This window comes from Jaculus jaculus, chromosome 9 (genome assembly GCF_020740685.1).
Source record: "Jaculus jaculus isolate mJacJac1 chromosome 9, mJacJac1.mat.Y.cur, whole genome shotgun sequence".
In the NCBI taxonomy this organism is placed as follows: domain Eukaryota; kingdom Metazoa; phylum Chordata; class Mammalia; order Rodentia; family Dipodidae; genus Jaculus; species Jaculus jaculus.
The window spans coordinates 86870261-86894000 of record NC_059110.1 but is presented as its reverse complement, the minus strand read 5'-3'; the positions used below and the strand labels follow the sequence as shown (position 1 = coordinate 86894000).

Below are 23740 nucleotides of genomic sequence, written 5' to 3'. Positions count from 1 at the left end.
CAGGGATGGGAAGGCCTTGGAGTGGGTGTGCCTGACTGGAGGCTGTTGGCACGGAGAGGCTGTAGACAGGCACTGGAAGTAGGGTACACCGTGTCATTGCTTGGGGGACAGGTGTATTCGGCTTCCTCTAGTGGGTTCTGAGTTGGAAGTGGGAGAAGAAAGTGGGGGGCAAAAGCAAGGGAGATTGCAGTCAAAACAGATCACGCCTGCTCCGCGGCAGCGGCCTCTGAGCTGATGCAGCAGACGCTGGGATATATTTTCTTAGAGGAACCAGCGGGGTACCCTTTGTGCATTCAGTCCTCAAAGGCATAAACATTTCACATGTGTCTTTATCCTCTCTCTCTCTCTCTCTCCCTCTCTCTCTCTCACACACACACACACACACACACACACACACACACACACAGATAATTTTTCTCTTTTCTTCTGTAGTCTTAAGGACTGAACTGAAAGCTTCATACGTGCTACTGCTGACATTTTAATAACTTAATTTTAACATAACTGGTTTTCTTTGCAGTCATGTTTTTTCTTCACTTGCTTCATCCTAAAAAAAAAAAAAAAAAGCTTATTCTAAGGAAATAGAAGTCTTCATGGGATACCTAAGGGTTCCTGATACCAAAACTAGGGTATGAGCCCTCAATCAAAGGTTTTCTTAAGTATATACAAATGCTCTCACACATATCTTTAAAAACTTTGGGGGGCACTGGCGAGATGGCTTAGCGGTTAAGGCGCTTGCCTGCAAAGCCGAAGGACCCAGGCTTGATTCCCCAGGACCCATGGAGTTCGTTTGCAGTGGCTGGAGGCCTTGAAATGCCCATTCTCTCTCTCTGTGTGTCTCTCTTCCTCTTTCTCCCTCTCAAATAAATAAATAAAATACATTGAGAAAAATATTTATTGAGGGCTGGAAAGATTGCTTAGTGGTTAAGGCACTTGCCTGCAAAGCCTAAGGACCCAGATTCAATTCCCCAGTACCCACGTAAGCCAGGTGCACAAGGTGGCCCATGCATCTGGAGTTCCTTTGCAGTGGCTGGAGGCCCTGGCATGCCATTCTTTTTCTATCTACCACTCTCTCTCTAATAAATAAAAATATTTTAAAACATTTTTATTGGGCTGGAGGGATGGCTTACCGGTTAAGGCACTTGCTTGCAAAGCCAAAGGACCCAGGTTTGATTCCTCAGTACCCATGTAAGCCAGATGAACAAGGTGCTACATGCTTCTGGGCTTCAGTTACAGTGGCTGGAGGCCCTGGCATGCCCATTCTTTCTATCTGCTTCTTTCTCTCTCAAATAACTAACATAAATATATTTTTTTAAAAAAAGAGAAAAAACACTTTTTATTGACAACTTCCATAAATATAGACAATATACCATGATTATGATGCCCTTCCAATACTCTCCTTTTTCTTCTCCCAAAACTCCCCTCCACTGAATCCCTTCTTCTGAGCTAATCTCTCTTCTACTTTCTTGTTTTGTTTTTTCATTTTTCATTTTTTTTTTTAATTATCTGCAGTTATTTGAGAGAGAGAGAGAGAAAGAGAAAGAAAGAAAAACAGGCAAAGGGAGAGAAACAGAATGGGCATACCAGGACCCTCACCTGCTACAAACAAACTCCAGATGCATGCTCCACAATGTGCATCTGGCTTATGTGGGTCCTGGGGAATTGAACCTGGGTCCTTTGGCTTTGCAGGAAAGCGCCTTAACCACTAAACCATCTCTCTATCCCTGTTTTTACATTTTTCCAGGTAGGGTCTCATTCTAGCCCAGACTGATCTGGCACATATTCTGAAGTCCCAGGCTGTCCTTGAACTTACAATGATCCGCCTACCTCTGCCTCCTGAGTGCTGGGAATAAAGGTGTGTGTAAGTACAACTGGCTCTCTTCTGTTCTTTTTTAATTAATTATTTTATTTTATTTAGTTGAGAGAGAAAGCGATAGAAAAAGGGGGAGGGAGAGAGAGAAAAAAAATGGGGCTTTCAGCCACTGTAAACGAACTCCAGATGCATATGTCACCTTGTGCATCTGGATTACATGCGTCCTGGGGAATCGAACCTGGGCCCCTTGGCTTGGCAGGCAAGGGCCTTAACTAGTAATCCATCTCTCCAGCCCCTCTCTTCCATTTTTATGCCATCATTTTTTTCCCTCTTATTATGCAGGTCTTGTGCAGGTAGCATCGCCCACTGTGAAGTCGTGCATATCAAGGCTGTTTTGTGTCTGGGCGACACCACTGCACTATTCTTTCTGCCTCATCTTATGCAGTGGCCCCTGAGCCTTGGAGGGTCACACAGTTTTTAAGTCACTTATGATAGCATCAGTGCCGCCTTCCTCATTCTGTTCTTCTTCCTCATCTTCCTCCTGCTCCTCTTCATCTTTGTCATCTTCTATTTCTTTTCTCTCTTTCTTTTATTTTTTTCAAGGCAGGGTCTCACTCTAGCTCAGGCTGACCTGGAATTCACTATGTAGTCTCAGTGTGACCTCGAACTCACGGCAATCCTCCTACCTCTGCCTCCTGAGTGCTGGGATTAAAGGCGTGCGTCACCACACCCAGCTTCTTCCTTTTCTTTCTTTCTTTCTTTCTTTTTTTTTTTTTAGAAATTATTTGCAAGCTGGGGGGGGGGGGGAGAGAATGACCATACCAGAGACTCTTGCCACTGCAAATGGATTCGAGATGCCTGTGCCACTCTGCATCTGGCTTTACATGGGTACTGGGGAATCGAATCCAGGCTGTCAGGTTTTGCAAGCAAATACCTTTAACCACTGAGCCATTTCTCCAAGCCAGTCTTCTGTATACTATTTTGCTGAGGGCAAAATCCAGGGCCTCTCACACACTCAACTACTGAGCTGCACCCTAGCCCAATGTAATCATTTAGTAAAACACCAGCCTGACCACTTCACTCTCTCTGTCTGCTTAAAACCCTTCAAAGCCTCCCACTTCTGTCTTCTGGATAAAGTTCTACATCCCACAGAGCAGACAAGAACACACCTTTTCTGCCTCATCTTCATCCCTCTGTACCCGCTCCCTCAGCCCATCCCTTTTTTGCTCCAACTGAATTCCTACTCATCCCTCAGCACAAACTGGGCAGCTCTCTTCTGGAAGTCCCCCTCCAGGGTCATTCGCCTTTTCTCTTCTCCTCAAGGCTCTTGCTTTTCTGATCTCTCCCTGAGAAGGCTCCTTGCCAGCTGCGTTGCTTGCTGGGGAGGGGGGAGAGTGGTCTGTTGTGTGCCAACCCATCTCCACCCTGGGTTAACCTTCAGTCACGGGGAGGAATAAGCTGGGACACTTTTGGGATTCCTGCCTAACACGGCTGTGGGCTGTGCTGTGTCCGTAACGGGTAAAGGCCATGACGTCCACAGACCTAGGTTTCCCCCACCTCTACCACTGACCAGGGTCCAGAGTCTGTCCTGAATTCTCTAGCACCTTCATTTCCATCAGAGCCTCTCTGTCTGCCTGGTTCCCTAGAAGTCCAAGGGTACTTTGCTCTCCCTGTAACAGCCCTGGCTCCAGCTCCCAGGCTGCAATTAGCCTGACCCCTTTTTATCCTAACCTAGCCAGGGGAAGCTTTCTCTTTTCCCTGTTTTTATATAAGCAAACTGCATAAAGGAAATACATTTGTGGACAGCCTGAAATGCTATGTGCTTTTTGTTCTGTTTCGTTTTGTTTTTCGAGGTAAGGTTTCACTCTAGCTCAGGCTGGCCTGGAATTCATTATGTAGCCATGTAGTCTCAGGGTGGCCTTGAACTCATGGTGATCTTCCTACCTCTGCCTCCAGAGTACTGGGATTAAAGGCGTGCACCACCACACCCAGCTTTTTATTCTTTCTTTTAAAAAAGTATTTATTTATTGTTTATCTATTTGTAGGTGGGGAAAGGAGAAAGAGAGAGTAAGGGTGGCCAGGACCTCTTACCAGTGCAAATAAATTCCAGATGCATGCACCACTGTGTGCATCTGGTTGACATGGGCACTGAGGAATCGAACCCAGGCTAGCAGGCTTTGCAAGCAAGTGCCTTTAACCACTGAGCCATCTCTCCAGCCCACTACATGTTTCTTAGGAGAGGAAAACTAAAATCAAGAGAGGTTAAATGACTTGTCCAAGGACACACGGCAGTAAAGCTGGCGGAACTTCCTCTCAGATGTGTGCTTTTTAAAATTTTTACTGGTGTGTGTGGCAGAGGTGGGGAGTCTCTTGCCGCACATGAACTCCAGCCACTGTGTATCTGGCTTTATGTGGATGTTGGGGAATTGACCCGGGACTACCCGTCTTTACAAGCAATCACCTTTAACCACTGAGCCATCTCCCAGTCCATATGTGTGTTTTCCATTGCAAAAGAAGCAAGCTGCCAACTTTAGGATGGGAAAGCCCTCTGAGGGTTTCTCTTTTTTGTCCACTGCTGATTTTCCAGAAGAACCCACACAATAAGCCTGCCCAGACATTGGTACTCCCTGAGGACAGAGCTGGACCCCACTCATGTCCTTCAAGGCCATGCATTTGTTCATTCATCATTCATTCATTGGGGATGTCAGCTTGATTGTAATGACACCAGGCTCCCTGCTGAGATGAGCAGAGACTGACCTGGACACAGCTGCCCGGGGAGTGTCTGCTGACGGCAGAGACTGGTCTCAATATCAGATTAACAAAACTAACTGTTGCCAGGTGTGGTGGTGCACACCTGTAATCCCAGGACTCAGGCAGGAGAGACAGAAGGATCTGGTGTCTTGTACCATTGTGAGGTACGTGGTGAGACTGTCTCAAAAAAGAAAAGAAAAGAAAGGAGGAAAGAGAGGGTGTAGAGATGGCTCAATGATTAAAGCACTTGCCTGCAAAGTCTAAGGACCCAGGTTTGATTCTCCACTACCCACATAAAATCAGATGCACAAAGTGGTACATGCATCTGGAGTTCATTTGCAGTGGCTGGAGACCCTGGTGCGCCCATCCTCTCTCTATCTGCCTCTCTTTCTTTACCTCAAATAAATAAATAAAAATAAAATATTTAAAAAGATAGAGCAGAGGGGCTGGAGAGATGGTTTAGCAGTTAAGGCGTTAGCTTGCTAAGCCAAAGGATCCCAGTTCTATTCTCCAGGACCCATGTAAGTCAGATGCACAAGGGGGCCCATGTGTCTGGAGTTCATCTGCAGTGGCTGGAGGCCCTGGCGCACCCATTCTCTCTCTCTCTCTGCCTTTTTCTCTCTCTCAAATAAACTAACTAACTAACTAACTAAATATACATATACATATACATATACATATACATATACATATACATATATATACACATACACACACATATACACACACACATATATATACACACACACATATATATATTATATATGTATATGTATATATTAGAGACCCAGGCGTGGTGGTTCACACCTTTAATCCCAGCACCCGGGAGGCAGAGGTAGGAGGATCACTATGAGTTCGAGGCCACCTTGGCTACATATTTAATTCCCAGGTCAGCCTGTACCAGAGTGAGAGCCTACCTCAAAAAAAAAAAAAAGGAAGAGCAGAGACAGCAAAGGGGACAGTATTAAGGCACAACGTGACTCAGTAATAGAGTGTGTGCACATAGCGTGCACCAGGACCTGGGTTCAGTCCCCAGCACCAAACCCCAAAACAACAGCAAACAAACCAAAGGAAGAATAAATGTGTCCATGCCACAGCAAAAGTCAGAGGTGGGCAAAGCTCTCCCGGCCTAGGGAAGGAGGAGCAGGAAGAAGAGTGTGAGCCACAGGCTAGAAGAAAGCTCTATCCCCTGCTGAGTTCTGAAGGCTCTGCCCTCACTCCAAATGGGACCTATACCACTGGACCTGTGCCACATAGCTGCTGTGGGGAACTGTCAGAGGCCAGCGTGGGAGCCATCAGGGTCTTATGCCCCGTGGGCTGCCAGCTCACCCAAGTCCATGGAGCTGAGCTGCAAGGCGCGCAGTCCTTAGGTGGCCTCAAAGGACAAGCCCAATCCCTGAGTCTCCACTTCTCGAGCTGGGGGTGCTGACCTGTCACCAGAGCTTCCTGAGATGTCGAGGAGAAAGGGTCTCCAGCACCCTGCTTTCTGGCAGGCACCTGATCCAGAAGCTTCTCAGAACACTGGCATCTCCCCAACTCAAAGCCAGCCCCTGCCTGGTTTCAACAAATGTCAACAAACTGCTGCCGGGCTTCCTTGAATCTCAGTTTCCATCCCTCTCGGAATATTGCTTTGAAATGCACAAAATAAACAACAAAGAATTACAAGTAGCTGGGCGTGGCGGCGCACACCTTTAATCCCAGTACTTGGGAGGCAGTGATAGGGGGATTGCTGTGAGTTCGAGGCCACCCCGAGACTCCATAGTGAGTTCCAGGTCAGCCTGGGCTGGAGTGAGACCAGCTAATACAAGCTAATCCAGTTATTGTAAGGTTCAGTTGCCAAAATATAGAAAGCACATTGCAATTCAGAAATGTATGTGCTTCCTCGTTAGTGCACTAGGAAGACTTGACATTGGCACAGAAGCCACTGTAATCTCCACGCCGTGATCAGTGTAAACGGTGAGCTGAGATATATCCCGAGATAGCTGCAATAACCGAGGTGGGCAGGTGTCCAGTACCTGATAGCCACAATCAAATATTTGTAATGGAGCCAGGCCTGCTGGCTCAGCTGTAGTCCCAGCTACTCAGGAGGCTAAAGTGAGAGGGTCACTTGAGCAGAGGAGCTTGGCACCAACATGGGCAACATAGTGACACCCTCTCAAAAACAAACAAAATCTGTAACAAAGACATCAATAGTATTGACAGCAGAGGTGCACTCAATTTATGATGGGATTGGATTCCGATAAACCCAGTGGATGGAGAGATATCATGTCAAAACTGAGTTCAGCCTCATTCCCTTAATCATCCTCAGAGTATGTAATCAGCTGACATTGGGGCAAAAATCACTCCACGTAAACCTACTTTTGTTTGCCCTCGGTGTGTGTGTGCACACGTGTGCAGAGGCCGGAGGTCAACATCACACGTCCCCTTCAAGCTCTCTCCACCTCATTTTTTTTGTTTGTTTGTTTGGTTTGGTTTTTCGAGGGAGGGTCTCACTCTAGCCCAGGCTGACCTGGAATTCACTATGGAATCTCATGGTGGCCTCGAACTCATGGCAATCCTTCTGCCTCTGCATTCCAAGTGCTGGGATTAAAGGCATGTGCCACCACATCCGGCTCCACCTCATTTTTGTGAGGCAAGGCCTCTCACTGAACCTGGCCCTTACCTATTTGGCTAGACTAGCTAGTCGGCAGGCCGGCAGCCCCCAGGGATCCTCCTGTCTCTGTCTTCCCAGCATTGGGATTACAGGCACACACTTGTGGCTGGCTTTTTAATATATATTTATTTTTTTATTTGGGGCTGGATAGATGGCTTAGCAGTTAAGGTGCTTGCCTGCAAAGCTTAAGGACCTTGGTTCAAGTCCCCAGGACCCACGTAAGCCAGATGCACAAGGTTGTGCATGCGTCTGAAGTTCGTCTGCAGTGTCTGGAAGCCCTGAAGCACCCATTCTCTCTCTCTCTCTTTCTCTCTCTCTTGCTCTGCCTCTTTCCCTCTCTCAAATAAATAAATAAATAATATTTTATTTTATTTCAAAGCAGAGAGAGAGAAGAGAGACAGAGAAAGAGAGAACAAATGGGCACACTAGGGCCTCTAGCCACTGCAAACAAAATTTAGACACATATGCCACTATGTGTGTCTGGCTTTACATGGATACTGGGGAACTGAACCCAGGTCGTTAGGCTTTGCAGGCAAGCGCCTTAACCACTGAGCCATTTCTCCAGCCCATACCTGGCTTTTATATAGGTTCTGGGAATCCAAACTCAGATCCCTATGTTTACACAGCAGCCACCTTATCAACTGAGACATCTTCCCAGTCCCAGTATTTTTGGAGACAAGATCTCGTGCAGCTCAGACTGCCCTGGAACACCCTATGTAGCCACACTCCTAATCATTCTGCCAAGTGCTAGGGCCTGGCATTCCCTAATCCTCCTGCCACATGCTGGGGTTTATGGGCATGTGCCACCACATCGGGCATAAAGTCTACCTTATAATAAAGAGTTGAATATCTCTTGTCATCTATTGAATACTGTGCTGAAAGTGACAAGCACAATGACTAAACATGGGTGATAAAAGGGATGTCAACACGGCTTTCTACTGAAGGCTTATCCCTTTGCACATCCTGTAGTCGAACAGTCATAGCTGGGACCACGTGTGAGCTGGGGAAGTCTGGACTCTGGTGTTCCTACACTCATAGCCTTCGTTAGATGCTAGTGAGAAGATGGCTTGGTCTTCCCAGCTCACTTCATAGGTCCTCATCAGTACTCCATGTCCCGGCTGAAAATTCATGATCCAGGAAAAACAAGTTAGCAGGTTATGCCTGACAGACTGCTTGCGTGGGTGGGTGGGGAGAATAGAATGGAGACACAGACCCAAAGCCATCAGGGTCAAAGAAGGCCTTTCTTTTTTCATCTGTGAACAAGGAACCATATTTAGCACCTCGCAAAGCAACAGAATGTGAGCTTAAAAACCATTCAAGGGCTGGAGAGATGGCTTAGTGGTTAAGGTACTTGCCTGCAAAGCCTAAGGACCCATGTTTGATTCTCCAGGTCCCATATAAGCCAGACACACAAAGGAGTGCATGCATCTGGAGATCGTGTACAGTGGCTGGGAGCCCTGATGTGCCTATTCTTTCACTTTATCTGCCTCTCTGTGTCTATCTATCTCTCAAAAAAATAAACAAATAAAAAATATATTTAAAAAGCACTCAAGGGCTGGAGAGATGCCTTAGTGGCTGAGGTGCTTGCATAGGAAGCCTAAGGACTCAGGTTTGATTCCCCAGGACCCACATAAGGCAGATGCACAAGGTGGTGCATGTGTCTGGAGTTCATTTGCAGTGGCTAGAGATTTGGCATACCCATTCTCATTCTCTCTCTCTCTCTCTCTCTCTCTCTCCCTCCCTCCCTCCATTTTTCCCTCCATTAAATAAATGACAAATAAAAACATATGAAGCACTCAAAGCTGGTATGGAGTAGTCTTAGCAAAGCTGTCTTTTTTTTTAATTTTTAAATTTTTATTAACATTTTCCATGATTATAAAAAAAAAACTATCCCATGGTAATTCCCTCCCTCCCCCCTGACACTTTCCCCTTTGAAATTCCATTCTCCATCATATTACCTCCCCATGTCTTTTTTTTTCCATGAGGTAGGGTCTTACTCTAGCCCAGGCTGACCTGAAATTCACTATGGAGTCTCAGGGTGACCTTGAACTCACAGCGATCCTCCTACCTCTGCCTCCCGAGTGCTGGGATTAAAGGCGCGAGCCACCATGCCCGGCGTTAAAGCTGTCTTTTTGAATCAGCATAGGGACTATTCACCCAAGCCTCCCTCCTGGCTCTGGCCAGAGAGAATCCTAGGGTGAGGGGGACGCCGGGGTCTAGAGGGGCTGACCTGCCCTTAGTCCAAGCTGTGCTTAAGGCAACTGACTACCTATTCTGACAGGTAAGGAAGGGAGGAAAGAAACAGCAGCATCAGCAGAACGGCGCTGGGGGAGGAGGAGAGTGGATCTCTGGCCGAGGGTCACGGGTCCCCACCCTGGAGCTGACGAGTTCATGTCCACGGTGAAAAGGGGCAGAGGTGAAGCAGACGGAGAGCTTGCCCCAGGACAGTCAGTTCAAGTTGCATACTGCGCAACTCTAGGGACACTCTCCGTCAAATACAAGGGAGTGTTCCTGGGAGACCTTGACACTGGGCAATCCCGCGGGCCTTGCTGCGTGCCCGTCCTGGCTCTGCCACTCCCTAGTTCTACTGAGACCTTGAGCAGGCCACTTGTTCTTGGGGCATATCCATAAAGTGGGACCACCACACCCACCTTAATGACTCTGATGTTTTCAATACAGAGCTTCTAAAAGTTGCTCAATAAAAATCAGTTCCTTCCTCTTCCCGCAGGCCTCCCATCCTCCCGCCCCAAGGGACTCTCCCCCAGCTTCAGGGCACTAAGGGTGTGGGGGTACTAAGGTGAGTCCATCCCACGCCCAGTGTCAGGAGAAGGACAGGTAATTGAACAGGTAATAGAGAAAAATCTTAGCCCATATCTACCCAATTCTTGCCTGCCAACCCTTCTTCTGGCAAACAGGCTGGGCAGATGCCCCTGCCCTGGGACCCCCCCTTCTGGCTAATCATTCCTCAGCTCTGGGAGAGGCCCTGTCAAGGTTGGACCCCTGAAGTCTAGGGCCCATTATCTGACCTCCATCCGTTCCCTAGTCTAGGCTTAAGACCAAGCTTGTCTGGACTTGGGGACCCTGTGAGGGGCAAAGTGGGGACTCCAGGTACCTAAGGTCTGCGCCTAAGGTTGCCCCATGATTCCCTGCACAACGTAAGGACGATAAACCTCTCATGTAGTCCATAGAGACAAACGGTGCACTGAGTGTTGACGTAGCAGCCATCGCAAGGAACGAGACCTCCGCCTCCCACACGGCTCCCAGGGGCATCTGCTTTCCAACAAGGCTTTCTCCCCAGCCACTGGGTCTTGGGCTCCAAGAATCCAGATGCCACAAAATGACTTTGCTGTCATTGAGCGGACTTCTGAGCGAGAAAACAGATCTTAAGCAGTCATTCAAATAATCACATCCTGGGCTGGGAATGTAGTTTGGTGGTAGAGTGCTTGCCTGACATCTACAAGTCCCTGTGTTCAAACCCCGGCACCACCAAATAGACAATCATATTTCTCATGGGTCGCGGGAAGAGCCAGGGAAGGCCAGGATGCTAGGCAGGGAATGTCGCTCTCTGGCGGCCTCCATCTCATCTCAGTACGCTCGCATGGGCCCCCTACATTCCCCTGCAACCTCCACTGGGCCTGATAGCCAACTTCAGACTGTCCAGTGTGGCTGGACTATGTCCGAACCCCCAAGATCAAAGACAGGTGATGCCTTGCTTTGATCTGTTCTGGTATTGCGACAGGGTCTTGTGTATTACAAGCTGGCTTCAAACTCTCCATGTAGCCAAGGACGACCTTGAACTTCTGATCCTACTGCCTCCAGCCCCCGAGTGCTACTGTATGCAGTGCTGGGGTTGGAACCCAGGACTCTGTGCATGCTAGACAAGAACTCTACCAACAGAGCTACATCCATAGCCCTGCTTTGCTTTCTACTTCCATTTTTTTAAATATGTATTTATTTGAGAGAGAGAGAGAATGGTAATGTCAGTATCTCTAGCCACTGCAAACAAACTCTAGACACATGCACCACCCTGTGCATCTGGCTTTACGTGGTCAGTGGGGAATCGAACCTGGGTCATTAGGCTTCGCGGGCAAGCGCCTTCACTGCTGAGCCAGCTCTCCAGCCCTCTATTTCCATTTTGAGATGGGACCTTAGACTTAGGAATCAACGACTGGGTTTACGGACTCTCCCACTCTCTGTCACCAATGGCTTGGTTTCTCTTGGAAGCAGGAGGGGACAAGACTCTGGGATGCACCTGCCCCTTCCCACAGCTCTGCTGTCCCCTCCCATCCACAGGAAGCCTACTGCGCCTATGCCATCATCCTCATGGCTCTCTACTGGTGCACGGAGGCCCTGCCCCTTGCTGTCACTGCCCTCCTCCCCATCATCCTCTTTCCCCTGATGGGCATCATGGACGCTTCTGAGGTGAGCAACCCCATCCAAAGAAGGATGGACTGCAGGGAGGGGATCTTCCTTAGTACCCTGCTGACCAGGGAAGCCTCCTTATAGGTGGGGTGCACAGAAGAGGTCAGAATGACATGACAGAGGATGAGCCGGGGGGCAGGGAAAGGATGTTCTAGAAACCTGTGTGGCTGCTGTTGAGAATTCATTCATAGTGGCAACGGTTAGCCTTACCAGGGAAGTCCAAGGGCCTTGAAAGCCAGCTCATTTAATAACTAACCCCAATGGCGCACGCCTGGGCCTTGGGAGGCTGAGACAGAAGAATCCTAAGTTCAAGGCCAGCCTGAGCTACATAGCCAGAACCTATCTTTAAACGGGCATGGCGGGGGGAGAGGGTCCAGCAAAGACAAGCAGCTCAGCCTGGTTTACATAGTGAGCTGAAGACAACCAGACTCTATCTCAAAAAAAAAAAAAAAAAAATGTGGGGGGGTGGCAAGGTGACTTAGCGGTTAAGGCACTTGCCTGCAAAGCCTAAGGACCCATGTTCAGCTCTCCAGGTCCCACATAAGCCAGATGCACAAGGTGACACAAGTGAGCAAGGTCACACATGCGTACAAGGTAGCTTAGTATCTAGAGTTCGGTTACAGTGGCTGGAGGTCCTGGCACACCAATTCTCTCACTCTCTCACATTAAAAAAAGGCCTCCAAAAAAACAAAGGCGAGTGTCTATACACAGTCATCTCTTTGTAGCCACAGATCTACAGAGGTTGGTTCTAAGATAACCTTTTGGAGGCCAAAATCCCAGGATGTTCAAGTCTCCTATATAAAATGAAATATTATTTGCCTCTAGCCTTTCACAATCTCCTCAAGCCTTCCATCACCTCTAGATTCCTCACAAGATCTAATGTGATATAAGTAATTGCTCTAATGTATTGCTTATGAAACACTGATGAGGGAAGCCTATGTGTGTTTGGTATAGATGCAGCTCTTTGTCTGAATATTTTCCACCCAACATTGGTCGTAGTATCTGTGGCCATAGATCTCAACCAGACACAAGCCCTGCAGAAGCCTGGCTGTGTGCTTCTATCTAACTCAGCGGCTCCCAAACTCTGAGCACTAGTCACCTGGAGGGCAGGATAAACACAGACAGCTGGGCCCACCCCTGGTTTCTGATGATTCAGTCCATCTAAAAATGGGGTTTTCATCTCTTGCTCCTTTGTTTGAAGACGGAGGGGGTCTGGCTGTGTAGCTCAAGCTGGCTCCGTGATCTTCCTGCCTCGGCCTCCCCGGTACTGGAATTTCAGTAGCATACCACCACGCCTGCCTAAGCGTCTCATTTGTGACACATTTCAGGTGATGGTAATGATCCTGGACCAGGGACCACGTTTACTTTCCAGAGCGATCAGGAAATGATCCGTGTCTGGGTTCGTGGCTTGAAGTGTGAATGAAATCAGGCTAGTGTCTCCCAGTTATCCTGAGGGGGAAGAAAAGCATTTGACAAGACCCTGTTTCTATCAAGCGGGCCATTTCCATTTAGTTCTGAGGAGCCAGGGGAATGCCTGTTTGTGGGAAATATCACCACTGAATCTTGTAAGCCCAGGTGTAGTGGGGGAGAACCTCCCCCACCCCCAAGGGTCTCAGTAACAGCCCTGCCCACCAGGTCTGCATTGAGTACTTCAAGGACACCAACATCCTGTTTGTCGGGGGACTCCTGGTGGCCATCACCGTGGAGCACTGGAACCTGCACAAGCGCATCGCCCTCCGCGTGCTCCTCATCATTGGCGTGAGGCCTGCCCTGTGAGTCCCCGCTGAGCCAGGCCGGGAGAACTGGGGCAGGCGACGCTCAGGGCATCCTGTGCACACAAGGAAGCAGAGCGTCAGTGTGTCTGTCCGTCTGCCTGTCCCTAGGCTGATCCTGGGCTTCATGTTGGTCACAGCCTTCCTCTCCATGTGGATCAGCAACACAGCCACGACGGCCATGATGGTGCCCATCGCGCACGCTGTCTTGGAGCAGCTGCACGGTACTGAAAAGGATGTCGAGGAAGGCACTGACAACCCCTCGTTTGAGCTTCAGGAAACAAGTTCCCAGAAGGAGGTGGCTAAGCTTGGTAAGAGAAATGACCTGACCCAGCCCCGTGGTTCTTCGGACAGATGTGACGTGTCTTCCATCACCATGGGGAGAGGAGAGGACGGCAAGTGACCAACTTGTCCTGGGCTGCCCGAGATTTTGCTGATTTTAAAATGCCAAGATCCAGGCTGGAGAGATGGCTTAGCAGTTAAGGTGCTTGCCTGCGAAGCCTAAGGACCCAGGGTCCATTCCCCAGTACCCACATAAGCCAGATGCATGAGGTGGTTCGTGCATCTGGAGTTTGCAGTGGCTAGAGGCTCTCACCTTCCCATACTCTCTCCCTCTGTGTACCTCTTTCGTTCTCCCTCTCTCTCTCTCTGTCTCAAAAATGCCAAGACCCATGGGCTAGGGACACAGCTCAGTGTGCTTGCCTTGCTTATGTGAGGCCCTGAGTTCCATCCTCAGCACCATATAATGGTAATTAATAATAATAATAATAGGGAAGGGGATTGCTCAGTGGGTAGACTACTTGCCCAGCATACCCAAAGCCCTAGTTGGATCCCCAGCCCTACATGAACCAGGCATGGTGGCACACACCTGTAATCCCCGCACTCAGGAGGTGGAGGCAGGAGGATCAGGTATTCAAGGTCATCCTTAGTTAAAGAGAATTCAAGGCCAGCTTAGGAAACATGAGACCATGTCTCTGGTGATAATGATAACGAAAGTAATAATAATGCCAAGACTCATATGTTAGGAAATCCTTCAGTCCTGGCATCCCAAGAGGCTGGGCAGAAGTAAGGTGGAGTCTAGGTGGACTATTGGGGCTCTGGGTTCTATTCTTCTTCCTGCTATGTCTCCTTCTCTCTCTGTCGTGTGTGTGCATAGGAACACGGTGCGTGGATGTGTGAGCCTCGTGCACACGCATGCGGACGCATGGGGTGGGGGGATGTTGGGTACCTCCTCTGTTGCTCTTCTGTTTTATCTCCCTAACCCTGAGCTCACTGATTTTTTCGGTTAGACTGGCAGACCAGAGAATCTCAGCAATCCTCCTGGCTCTGTCTCCCTCAGCACTTGGGTGACAGGCATACCTAGCTTTTTATTTTTTTATTTGAAGTAGGGTCTTGTTCTATAGCTCAGGTTGACCTGGAATTCTCTATGTAGTCTCAGGATGATCTCAAACTCAGTGATTCTTCTACCTCTGCCTCCCAAGTGCTGGGATTAAAGGTGTGCACCACCACGCCTGGCCCTAGTTGTGCGTGTGTGTGTGTGTGTGTGTGTGTGTGTGTGTTTAATGTGGGTGACGGGGATTAAATTCAGATGGTCATGCTCACACAGCAAGCACTCTTACCTGCTGAGCCAAACCCCCAGGTCCCCACCTCTTCCCCTCTATCCCTCAGTTTCCCTCTCTGAAGAGATTGGGCTAGACTGTGTCTGAGGATACTCCCAGCTAAGGCCGCAAGGAATTCTCGGTCCATTCAGACCTGGGGACAGCTTCTGTCCTCCCCACAGCCCAGGTTTGGGTTGTTTGTTCCCTGAGTGAGGGCCCTAGAATCCACAAAGCCCTGGCCATGTCCCCCAGTTCCAGTCTTGCACCTGTGCCTACATGAGCTCCCCCTTGTTTCCAGATAACGGGCAGGTGGCTCCTGCTTCTTCGGAACTTCTGGCACAGAGGAACAAGGAGCAGCTCCGCTTCAGACAGGGCATGAGCCTGTGTGTCTGCTACTCAGCCAGCATAGGGGGCATCGCCACACTGACTGGCACGACGCCCAACCTCGTGCTGCAAGGCCAGGTGGACTCGTGAGTGGCCGGGGGATGTGGCAGGGGCTGGGGGCGGGGGTGTGAACTCTTGCTTGGAGACAAATGGGGCCGGGCAGCTGCTAGGTTCACGTCCCACCACAGCCCCTGCTTGTCCCTCCATCAGGCTCTTCCCCAAAAACGGCAACGTGGTGAATTTTGCCTCCTGGTTCGGCTTTGCCTTTCCCACCATGATCATCTTGTTGCTGCTGGCGTGGGTGTGGCTGCAAGTCTTCTTCCTGGGTTTCAAGTAAGTGGTGCAATAAGTAATAAAAGCCAGCTCCCCACCTGCACCCTTGGGAGCTTCCTCTCCAAGCCCCTCTGGGTGCCTGACCTCCCATGTGAGGGACGTACTGGATGGAGAAGGCAGAAGTGGTCATAGCCAGATTTGTGAATGCTGGAACTGGAACTGATGCTAGGTCAGGCCCCTTCCCGTAATGCTCCACAGTCCTTGAATACGCACTTGGGGACCCCACACAGAAAAGCATCTGCCCCGCGTTCCTTCTGTTCATCTGGTCACGTGCTAGACAGCGAGACTCCTGGAAGACCTTAGGCCAAGTCTCTGTCCTTAGCGCTCTCCATCTGATGGGTGAAGGATAGTATGGTGGGGGCTGCGAGAGAAGGGGAGGAGCACACATAGTGAGGATTCCAGAAGGCCCCCGGAGATGATGTCTGAGCTGACTCTTGGAGGGTTGGAGGTCAGGCAGGTTGAGAAGTGGGTAAAGACGTCCAGGCGGCAGAGCTTGCACAAAGCTCAGGGGTAAGGAAAAAACAAACAAACAAATGTGTTGGGGGAACTCTGATGCTGGAGGTTGAAACACAAAGAGAAGAAGGGAGAGGAGAGGCAGCCAGAGGACAGACACAATGCCTTCCTGTGTCACATAGCATCAGGACCTTATCTTTGAGGCCAAGAGAGTAGGTAAATGCCATTCTTACTCGCATCCCTGAATTACCTGTTTGGAACTTAGTGTTGACAAAAAAAGTCCGTTGACAAAAAAAGTCCATGGAGAGCCCAGGCACGGTGGTGCATACCTTTAACCCCAACATTCTAGAGGCAGATGTAGCAGGATTGCTGTGTGTTCAAAGCCAGCCTGGGACTACAGAATGAGTTCTAGGTCAACTTGGGCTATAGTAATACCGTACCTCAAAAAAAAAAGAAAAAGAAAGAAAGAAAGAAAATGATTTTTCAGATAAATAAATAAAAATATAAAAAGAAAATCAGGGGCTGGAAAGATGGCTTAGTGGTTAAGGCACTTGCCTGCAAAACCTAAGAATACATGTTCGAGCCCCCAGGTCCTATATAGCCAGATACAGTGACACAAGTGTGCCATGTCACACATGCACACAAGAGGGCGCACACATCTGGAGTTCATTCACAGTGGCTAAAAGGCCCTAGTGCACCCATTCATTCTCTTTCTTTCTCTCTCTCTCTCTCTCTCTCTCTCTCTCTCTCTTCCTCTTTCTCTCTGTCTCTCACACAAAAATAAAATTTTTAAAAATTTAAAAAAGAAGCTGGGCACAGTGGCACACACCTTTAATCCCAGCACTCAGAAGGCACAGGTAGGAAGATCACTGTGAGTTTGAGCTACCCTGAAACTACATAGTGAATTCCAGGTCAGCCTGAGCTACAGCAAGAACCTACCTTGAAAAACCAAAAAATAAAAAATAATAATAAGAGCTGGGCATGGTGGTGCATGCCTTGGGAGGGAGAGGTAGGTGAATCGCCGTGAGTTTGAGGCCACCCTGAGACTACATAGTGAATTCCAGGTCAGCCTGAACTAGAGTGAGACCCTACCTCAAAAAAAAAAAAAAAAAGAAGAACCAAATAAATAAATAATAAAATGAAAATCAGGCTGGAGAGATGTCTCAGCAGTTAAAGCACTTGCCCATGAAGCCTAAGGACCTGGGTTTGATTCCCCAGTACCCATGTAAACCAGATGCACAAGGTGGCACATGCATCTGGAGTTCGTTTGCAGTGGCTGAAGGCCCTGGTGTGCCTATTTTCTCTCTCTCTGAAATAAATAAAAATAAAATAAAATAAATGCTTTTTTAAAAAGAAAATCAGGGCTTGGTATGGTGGCACACGCCTTTTTAATCCCAGCACTCGGGGGGCAGAAGTAGGAGGATCACCGTGAGTTCAAGGCCACCCTGAGACTACAATGTTAATTCCAGGTCAGCCTGGGCCAGAGTGAGACCCTTCCTCAAAAAACCAAAAGTAAATAAATAAATAAGGGCTGGAGAGATGGTTACTGGTTAAGGTGCTTGCTTACGAAGCCTAAGGACCCATGTTTGACTCTCCAGATCCCATGTAAGTCAGACACACCAAGGTGATGCAAGCGCATGGTTGCACATGCCCACTAGGTGGCACAAGCATCTAGCATTCGATTGCTGTTGCTGAGGCCCTGGTGTGCCAATTCTTTCTTTCTCTCTCTGTCTCACTCGGTCTAAAAATAAAAATTAAAAAAAAAAATGTATGGCTGGAGAGATGGTTTAGCAGTTAAAGGTGCTTGCCTGCGAAGCCTAAGGACACAGGTTTGATTCCTCAGTATCTATGTAAAGCCAGATGCACAAGGTGGTGCATGCATCTGAAGTTTGTTTACAGTGGGTGGAGGCCCTGGCATGCCCATTCTCTCTCTTCTTCCCTCTCTCCCTCCCTCTCTCTCAAATAAATAAAATAAAAACCCCAAAGTGGCCTGGTGTGGTGGCATACACCTTTAATCCCAGCACTCAGGAAGCAGAGCTAGGAGGATCACTGTGAGTTCAAGGCCACTCTGAGACAACATGGTGAATTCCAGGTCAGCCTGCGCTAGAGTGAGACCTTACCTTGAAAAAAAAAAAATCCCAAAGTGGACAAAAAGAAGAAGAACCGCAATGTCCCTCTGAGACTTGGACTCTTCACGGGTGGGTGCGGCAGGGCTTTGAGAGCCGGATGCCGCGGTGACCTCTGCGGGTCACAGCCCTCCCATCGGGTGCACCCAGTTCCTCAGACCCCTCACCCACTGCCCCTGCTCTCTACCTGCAGCTTCCGGAAGAACTTTGGCCTCGAGAAAGAGCAGCATGATCAAAAGCAGGCAGCCTTTCAGGTCATCAAGACCCAGCACAAGCAGCTGGGTCCCATGAGCTTTGCAGAAAAAGCTGTCACTACCCTCTTCGTGGCCCTGGTGGTACTCTGGTTCACCCGAGAGCCAGGTTTCTTCCAAGGCTGGGGTAACCTCGCTTTTGCCAATGAAAAGGGACAAAGGTGAGAGCTGCTAGGCCAGAGAAGGGGGAGCAGACCTGGAGTTCGGGGCTGGGTTGGATGAGGGAGCCAGTGTGGAACAGGAGATCCCTCTTGGGGGAACCCACCAGGCATGTCTGTGGGAGGGACTCATCTCCATCCACCATCTACCCAGTGGCCCTGAGCATCCTGTCCTCCCTGCCCCTTCCACAGCATGGCATCGGACGGGACAGTAGCCATCTTCATCAGCATGATTATGTTCATGATGCCCTCCAAGATCCCAGGGCTGACCCAGGACCCAGGTAAGCACCTGGCCTGGGTTGAGGAAGGGTCTCTGAGTAGCCTCTGCCTTCAGGCACGAAGCCTACCACTTTTCTTATATATAAACTTTTATTGAAAGGCAGAGAGAGAGAGAGAGAATGGGTGTGCCAGGGCCTCCAGCCACTACAAATGAACTCCAGATGCGTGTACTCCCTTGTGCATCTGACTTTACGTGGGTACTGGGGAATTGAACCTGTGTCCTTTGGCTTTGCAGACAAGCACCTTGACAGCTAAACCATCTCTCCAGCCCAAGCCTACCACTTTTGACCACATTGGCAGGAGTCAACAAAGCCCAAAGATTGGGGTGTCCTGCTAAGAGCACAGAGGCAAAGCTGGGGTGTCACACAACCAATGTACCCCCTCCTGCCTGTGTCACACCCTGATGAGGACCCACTCAGGGAGGCCCAAAGTGGAGGAGCTTTTGATGACCTGTCCCTCTGTGCTTGGGGGGGAGGTAGAAAATCCAGAGAAGCTGAAGGCCCCTCCTGCCCTGCTCACCTGGAAGACAGTGAATGAGAAGATGCCCTGGAATATCGTGTTCTTGCTGGGTGGTGGCTTTGCCCTGGCCAAAGGCAGTGAGGTGAGACCATTTGAGGAAACCCTGTGCTTGGCCCCACACCAGCCCCAGGACCTTCTCCCCAGTGGCATTCTCAGAGTCAAAAGGATGGCAAGCCTTTCTATGGGAGGAGCCTCCTCTCAGCAAGGAACCCCAGCCCACATCAAGCCCCTTACCCCAATTGCCGAATGAAGCAAGCTTGTGGCTCTGATGGGACTGATGCAGTGCCTTCGGCAGCCTCCAGGAGGCGCCATGACCACAGCCTGCCAGGCTCTGGCAACCAGAACATCTTTCTCCAGAGCCTTCGTCTAAAAAAGCAAAATCTCTCACTCAGCAGTCCTGGGCCTCGTGTCCTAGCTGAACTCAAGTCACTGGTACAGACCGGTGGTAATTGCTTGGGTCAGGGGTCATCACGGGAGACTCCTGCGTCTGACCAGGGCAAGCAAGTCCCTTGCTTGATGCTGACAGCATGAACGGACGTGGGAATCCAGCTTGCCAGGGACCACATAGCATTAATAGCCAGTTGGGGGCAATTCCTGACATGCAGCCCACCGACAGGACCAGATGTTGGAGTCCTACCCTGTGATTGCCTGTCCTCCTGAAGCATCTGCCCAGCCCCTTTAAGGCTCTGCCCCATACCCCCTCCATGCTAGGAGCAAGCCCCCCACTCCCCCAGCCCCAACTAGGGGCAAAGAGATGACTCAACTGGTCTGGAAACTTTTTTTTTTCTTTTCTATTTTTTTTTTTTAATCTTTTAATGGATGCCCAGGACCTCTAACCACTGGAAACAAACTCCAGATGCATGTGCCACTTTGTGCATCTGGCTTACGTGGGTACTGGGGAAATGGACCTGGGTCCTTAGGCTTCACAAGCAAATGCCTTAACTGGTTGCTAAGCCATATCTCCAGCCCCCACAAACTTTTGTTGTTGTTGTTGTTGTTTGAGGTAGGGTCTCACTCTAGCTCAGGCTGACCTGGAATTCACTATGTAGTCTCAGGGTGGCCTCAAACTCACGGCAATCCTCCTACCTCTCCCTCCTGAGAGCTGGGATTAAAGATGTGTGCCACCACGCCTGGCTCCCCGGATAGTTTTTGAGAGGAGTCAGGAAGGCAGGGGTAAATGGAGTCAAAAGTTATCACTCTCACCAGGCCCCAGATTTCCCCTCAGAGCCTTCTCTCCTCACCAGCCCCCCAAGAATAAGAGGCCCTCCTGGGTCCTAGCTCGGTGCTGTCTTGCTTCAGAGCTGTGTTTGATTTGAAGGCTGCCAAGATACTAGCAGAAGCAGGGACTCCCAGAACCCCAACAGAGGACTCGGGGACCTCAGTCAGCTCTCATATGCACCATCTTCTTCTGCCCTCAGAAGTCGGGCCTGTCAGCATGGCTGGGGGACAAACTGACCCCTCTGCAGCACGTGCCACCTCCAGCCACTGCCATCATCCTCTGCCTGCTGGTGGCCACCTTCACTGAGTGCACTAGCAACGTGGCCACCACCACACTCTTCCTGCCCATCTTGGCCTCCATGGTGAGTTGGCCCAGGCCAAGCAGTCCTCTTGACCGACCCCCCCCCCCCCCACACACACACACACACGAGGCAGAGCGGCCACTCTGCACTGTCTCTCCTGGCTAGAGAGAGCCCTCTGAGAATTCCCTTTTGTCCAGGTCCTTGAGCTCTTGGGCCCCAAGGTCTTCTGGCCCCTGAGTCACTCATGCCTGGTGACATCACCCCTTGAGTATCCCAATGGGGCTGGCTGGAAGCCTCACCCACCTCCCTGCCCCAGCACCTGTTCTGGTCATTCCAGAGGTGATGGGGTAAAATTGCTCCCTGGAGCGTCCCCAGCCCCTTGCTCCTCGGGTGTGTTCCCGCAGCCTTTGATGACACCACCAGAGCCCCTTTGAGATCCGTTTTATGGGTCCCTCCCCTCACTACACCCCACAGGGCAGGGCTGCACACTCATCCCTTGCAGAGGTCAAGGGGCCCTTCCCAGGTCACCCAAGGCACTCTGACAGGGGGCAGGTTCAGGACTGGAGGGCAAGGGGGCAGCAGGGGCAGTCTCTCAAAGAGTGGAGGCAGGAGAATTGGGGTCTGGACCATGCCCAGCTCTAGCTACTCCCCCCCCCCCTCCAGGCTCAGGCCATCTGCCTCCACCCCCTCTACGTCATGCTCCCCTGCACCCTGGCTGCCTCTCTGGCCTTTATGCTGCCAGTGGCCACCCCGCCCAATGCCATCGTCTTCTCTTTTGGGGGCCTCAAGGTGTCTGATATGGTGAGTGGAGAGGAGGCACAAATGCCTTAGCCCTTTGCCTGTCGAAATCCTGGGACTACAAAGTGGCTGAAAGACGCAGTTTTCAGAGCAGACGGGGTGCCGTGTGAGGGAACGTGGGGTGAGGGTGAGAGATGAGGACATCTTTATATTCCGCAGGCGGGGGGGGGGGGGGTCCCACGAGTGGGAGAGACATGAGTAAGGTCTAGGGAGCGTAGAAACCTCACTCAGGGAGATGGTCTCAGAGAAAAACAAGCCCCAGGGTTCTCAGAAGCTCAAGAAGAGCCCTCACCTTCCCTGGTATTGCCGACAAGACTGGGTGTTTGGGTGCTCTTCCCCCCCCCCACACACACACACCCCAGCACCCCTGATAGCTAGCTCCTCAGTCACACTGGCTCTCCTCACCCCAGGCCCGAGCGGGATTTCTGCTCAACATCATCGGGGTGTTGGTCATCACACTGGCCATCAACAGCTGGAGTATCCCTATCTTCAAGCTAAACACGTTCCCCCACTGGGCCCAATCCAACACCACCCAGTGCCTGTCCAACTCCTCGGTGCTCGGCCCCTAGACCCACGTGCAGCCCGGCCACGCCGAGGACAGACAACCCACCCGGCAGCATCCCACTCCCCGGGGCCGGGAGGGGGCGCCCCCGAGCGCCCTGGACCAAAGGTGGGGGGGGGGAGGCGGGCCCGCGCACGCGCAGTCGGGTGCCCGAGCGTCTGCACCGGCCGTGTGCGCGGCTCGCTCTCCCGTAGTGTGCGCAGGGAAGTGCGCACGTCTGCGTGTGCGTGGCACGTGCGCGCGCGCGTCTGTTTTGGTCTGAGGGTGTCGGAGCTGCTGTGTGCATGGGGAACGGTGCACGCGTTTGCGTCCACGAAATGCAACCCGCCCCTTGTCTCCCAGCTGAGCTTCCAGACCCCTTTGCACTGTATTTATTGACCCTCAACCTGTGAGTGTGCCCACGTGGACACAGCCTCGGGAGCTGCCCGGCACCCTGGTCCCCCCAGCCCCGGGACTTGGGGAAGGCTCGAATGTTCATTAAAGCTTTTTTCAGTAGTATGTGGCTGTCCTTCCCGGCGCTCGAGCCAGTAGGCAGCCGGTAGGAGCGACCCGACCTCGGCCCTGCGCGGCGGCCCCCCAGGTACCCCTCTGCGCCCAGGGCACCCATGCCAGGCCGTTCGGAGTGGGCGCAGCCACCCAGGAAAGCAGCCAGTGACATCACCAGCGGCTAATTGGGATCTGCCAGTCTCTGCGTGCCTTTGGGAAAACCGGCCTCCCGGTTCCCAGAGCACTCCCTGGACATTTACATAAAACCCTCAGCCCCTGCCAATTCCTCACCGACCCTTCCTCCAGCTGGAAAAACCGGTCCCACCAGACCAGAGGAGGCAGGCTGACCCATGCCAGGCGCCAGAAAGATGGACGGACCCTCTGTCCAAAAATGGCAGCCCGGCAGCAAGAATGATGGAGGTTGGTTAGCCTCATGGGAACAGGTTCCAGCCTGTCACGGCCCAGAGTTCACAATCAGACAAACTTTGGAGGGTTCTGCCTCCTTACCCCACCTTTGCCTCTCACCTGTAACCCCCACCTGACATCCTGCTAGGTGGAAGTGGAGGTGGGGAAGGATTGTATTCGATCACTATTCCAGGATCAACACCTCTTCCTGGATAGAAGTCCATCTTTGTGTCTATCCTAAGCCTCTGGCTAAGGATGGAGGCGTGAAAGCATGTATTTCATTTAGATGGAAGTTTCCTAGCGCCTCAGCCAGTTCCCTTCTGCTGCAGAGGGAGCAAAAAGGTACTTACCTTGCGTTCAAATGAAAAGGGGTGCTGAGCTGTGAAGAGGGGAGAGACTTCCTTCTGACGCTCCTGGCTGGGCTCAGCTCACTCCTTGAGGGAGGGGGGGCTGCAGGGAG

The 23740-nt window shown here is 50.8% G+C and overlaps 1 protein-coding gene across 1 annotated transcript in view; it reads left to right on the top strand.

The window, feature by feature from the left end:
- The window catches only part of Slc13a2 (solute carrier family 13 member 2), a 31936-nt gene extending 9052 nt beyond the window's left edge, over window positions 1–22884 (top strand). The window contains exons 2-12 of the mRNA XM_012950159.2: window positions 11508–11636; window positions 13272–13408; window positions 13520–13719; window positions 15305–15476; window positions 15601–15723; window positions 18496–18714; window positions 18904–18992; window positions 19470–19591; window positions 20928–21089; window positions 21693–21830; window positions 22238–22884. Coding sequence (XP_012805613.2) covers window positions 11508–11636; window positions 13272–13408; window positions 13520–13719; window positions 15305–15476; window positions 15601–15723; window positions 18496–18714; window positions 18904–18992; window positions 19470–19591; window positions 20928–21089; window positions 21693–21830; window positions 22238–22396 — 1650 coding nt within the window. The 3' untranslated portion in view covers window positions 22397–22884. The remainder of the gene's footprint in view (window positions 1–11507; window positions 11637–13271; window positions 13409–13519; window positions 13720–15304; window positions 15477–15600; window positions 15724–18495; window positions 18715–18903; window positions 18993–19469; window positions 19592–20927; window positions 21090–21692; window positions 21831–22237) is intronic.
- Window positions 22885–23740: the final 856 nt, after the last annotated feature.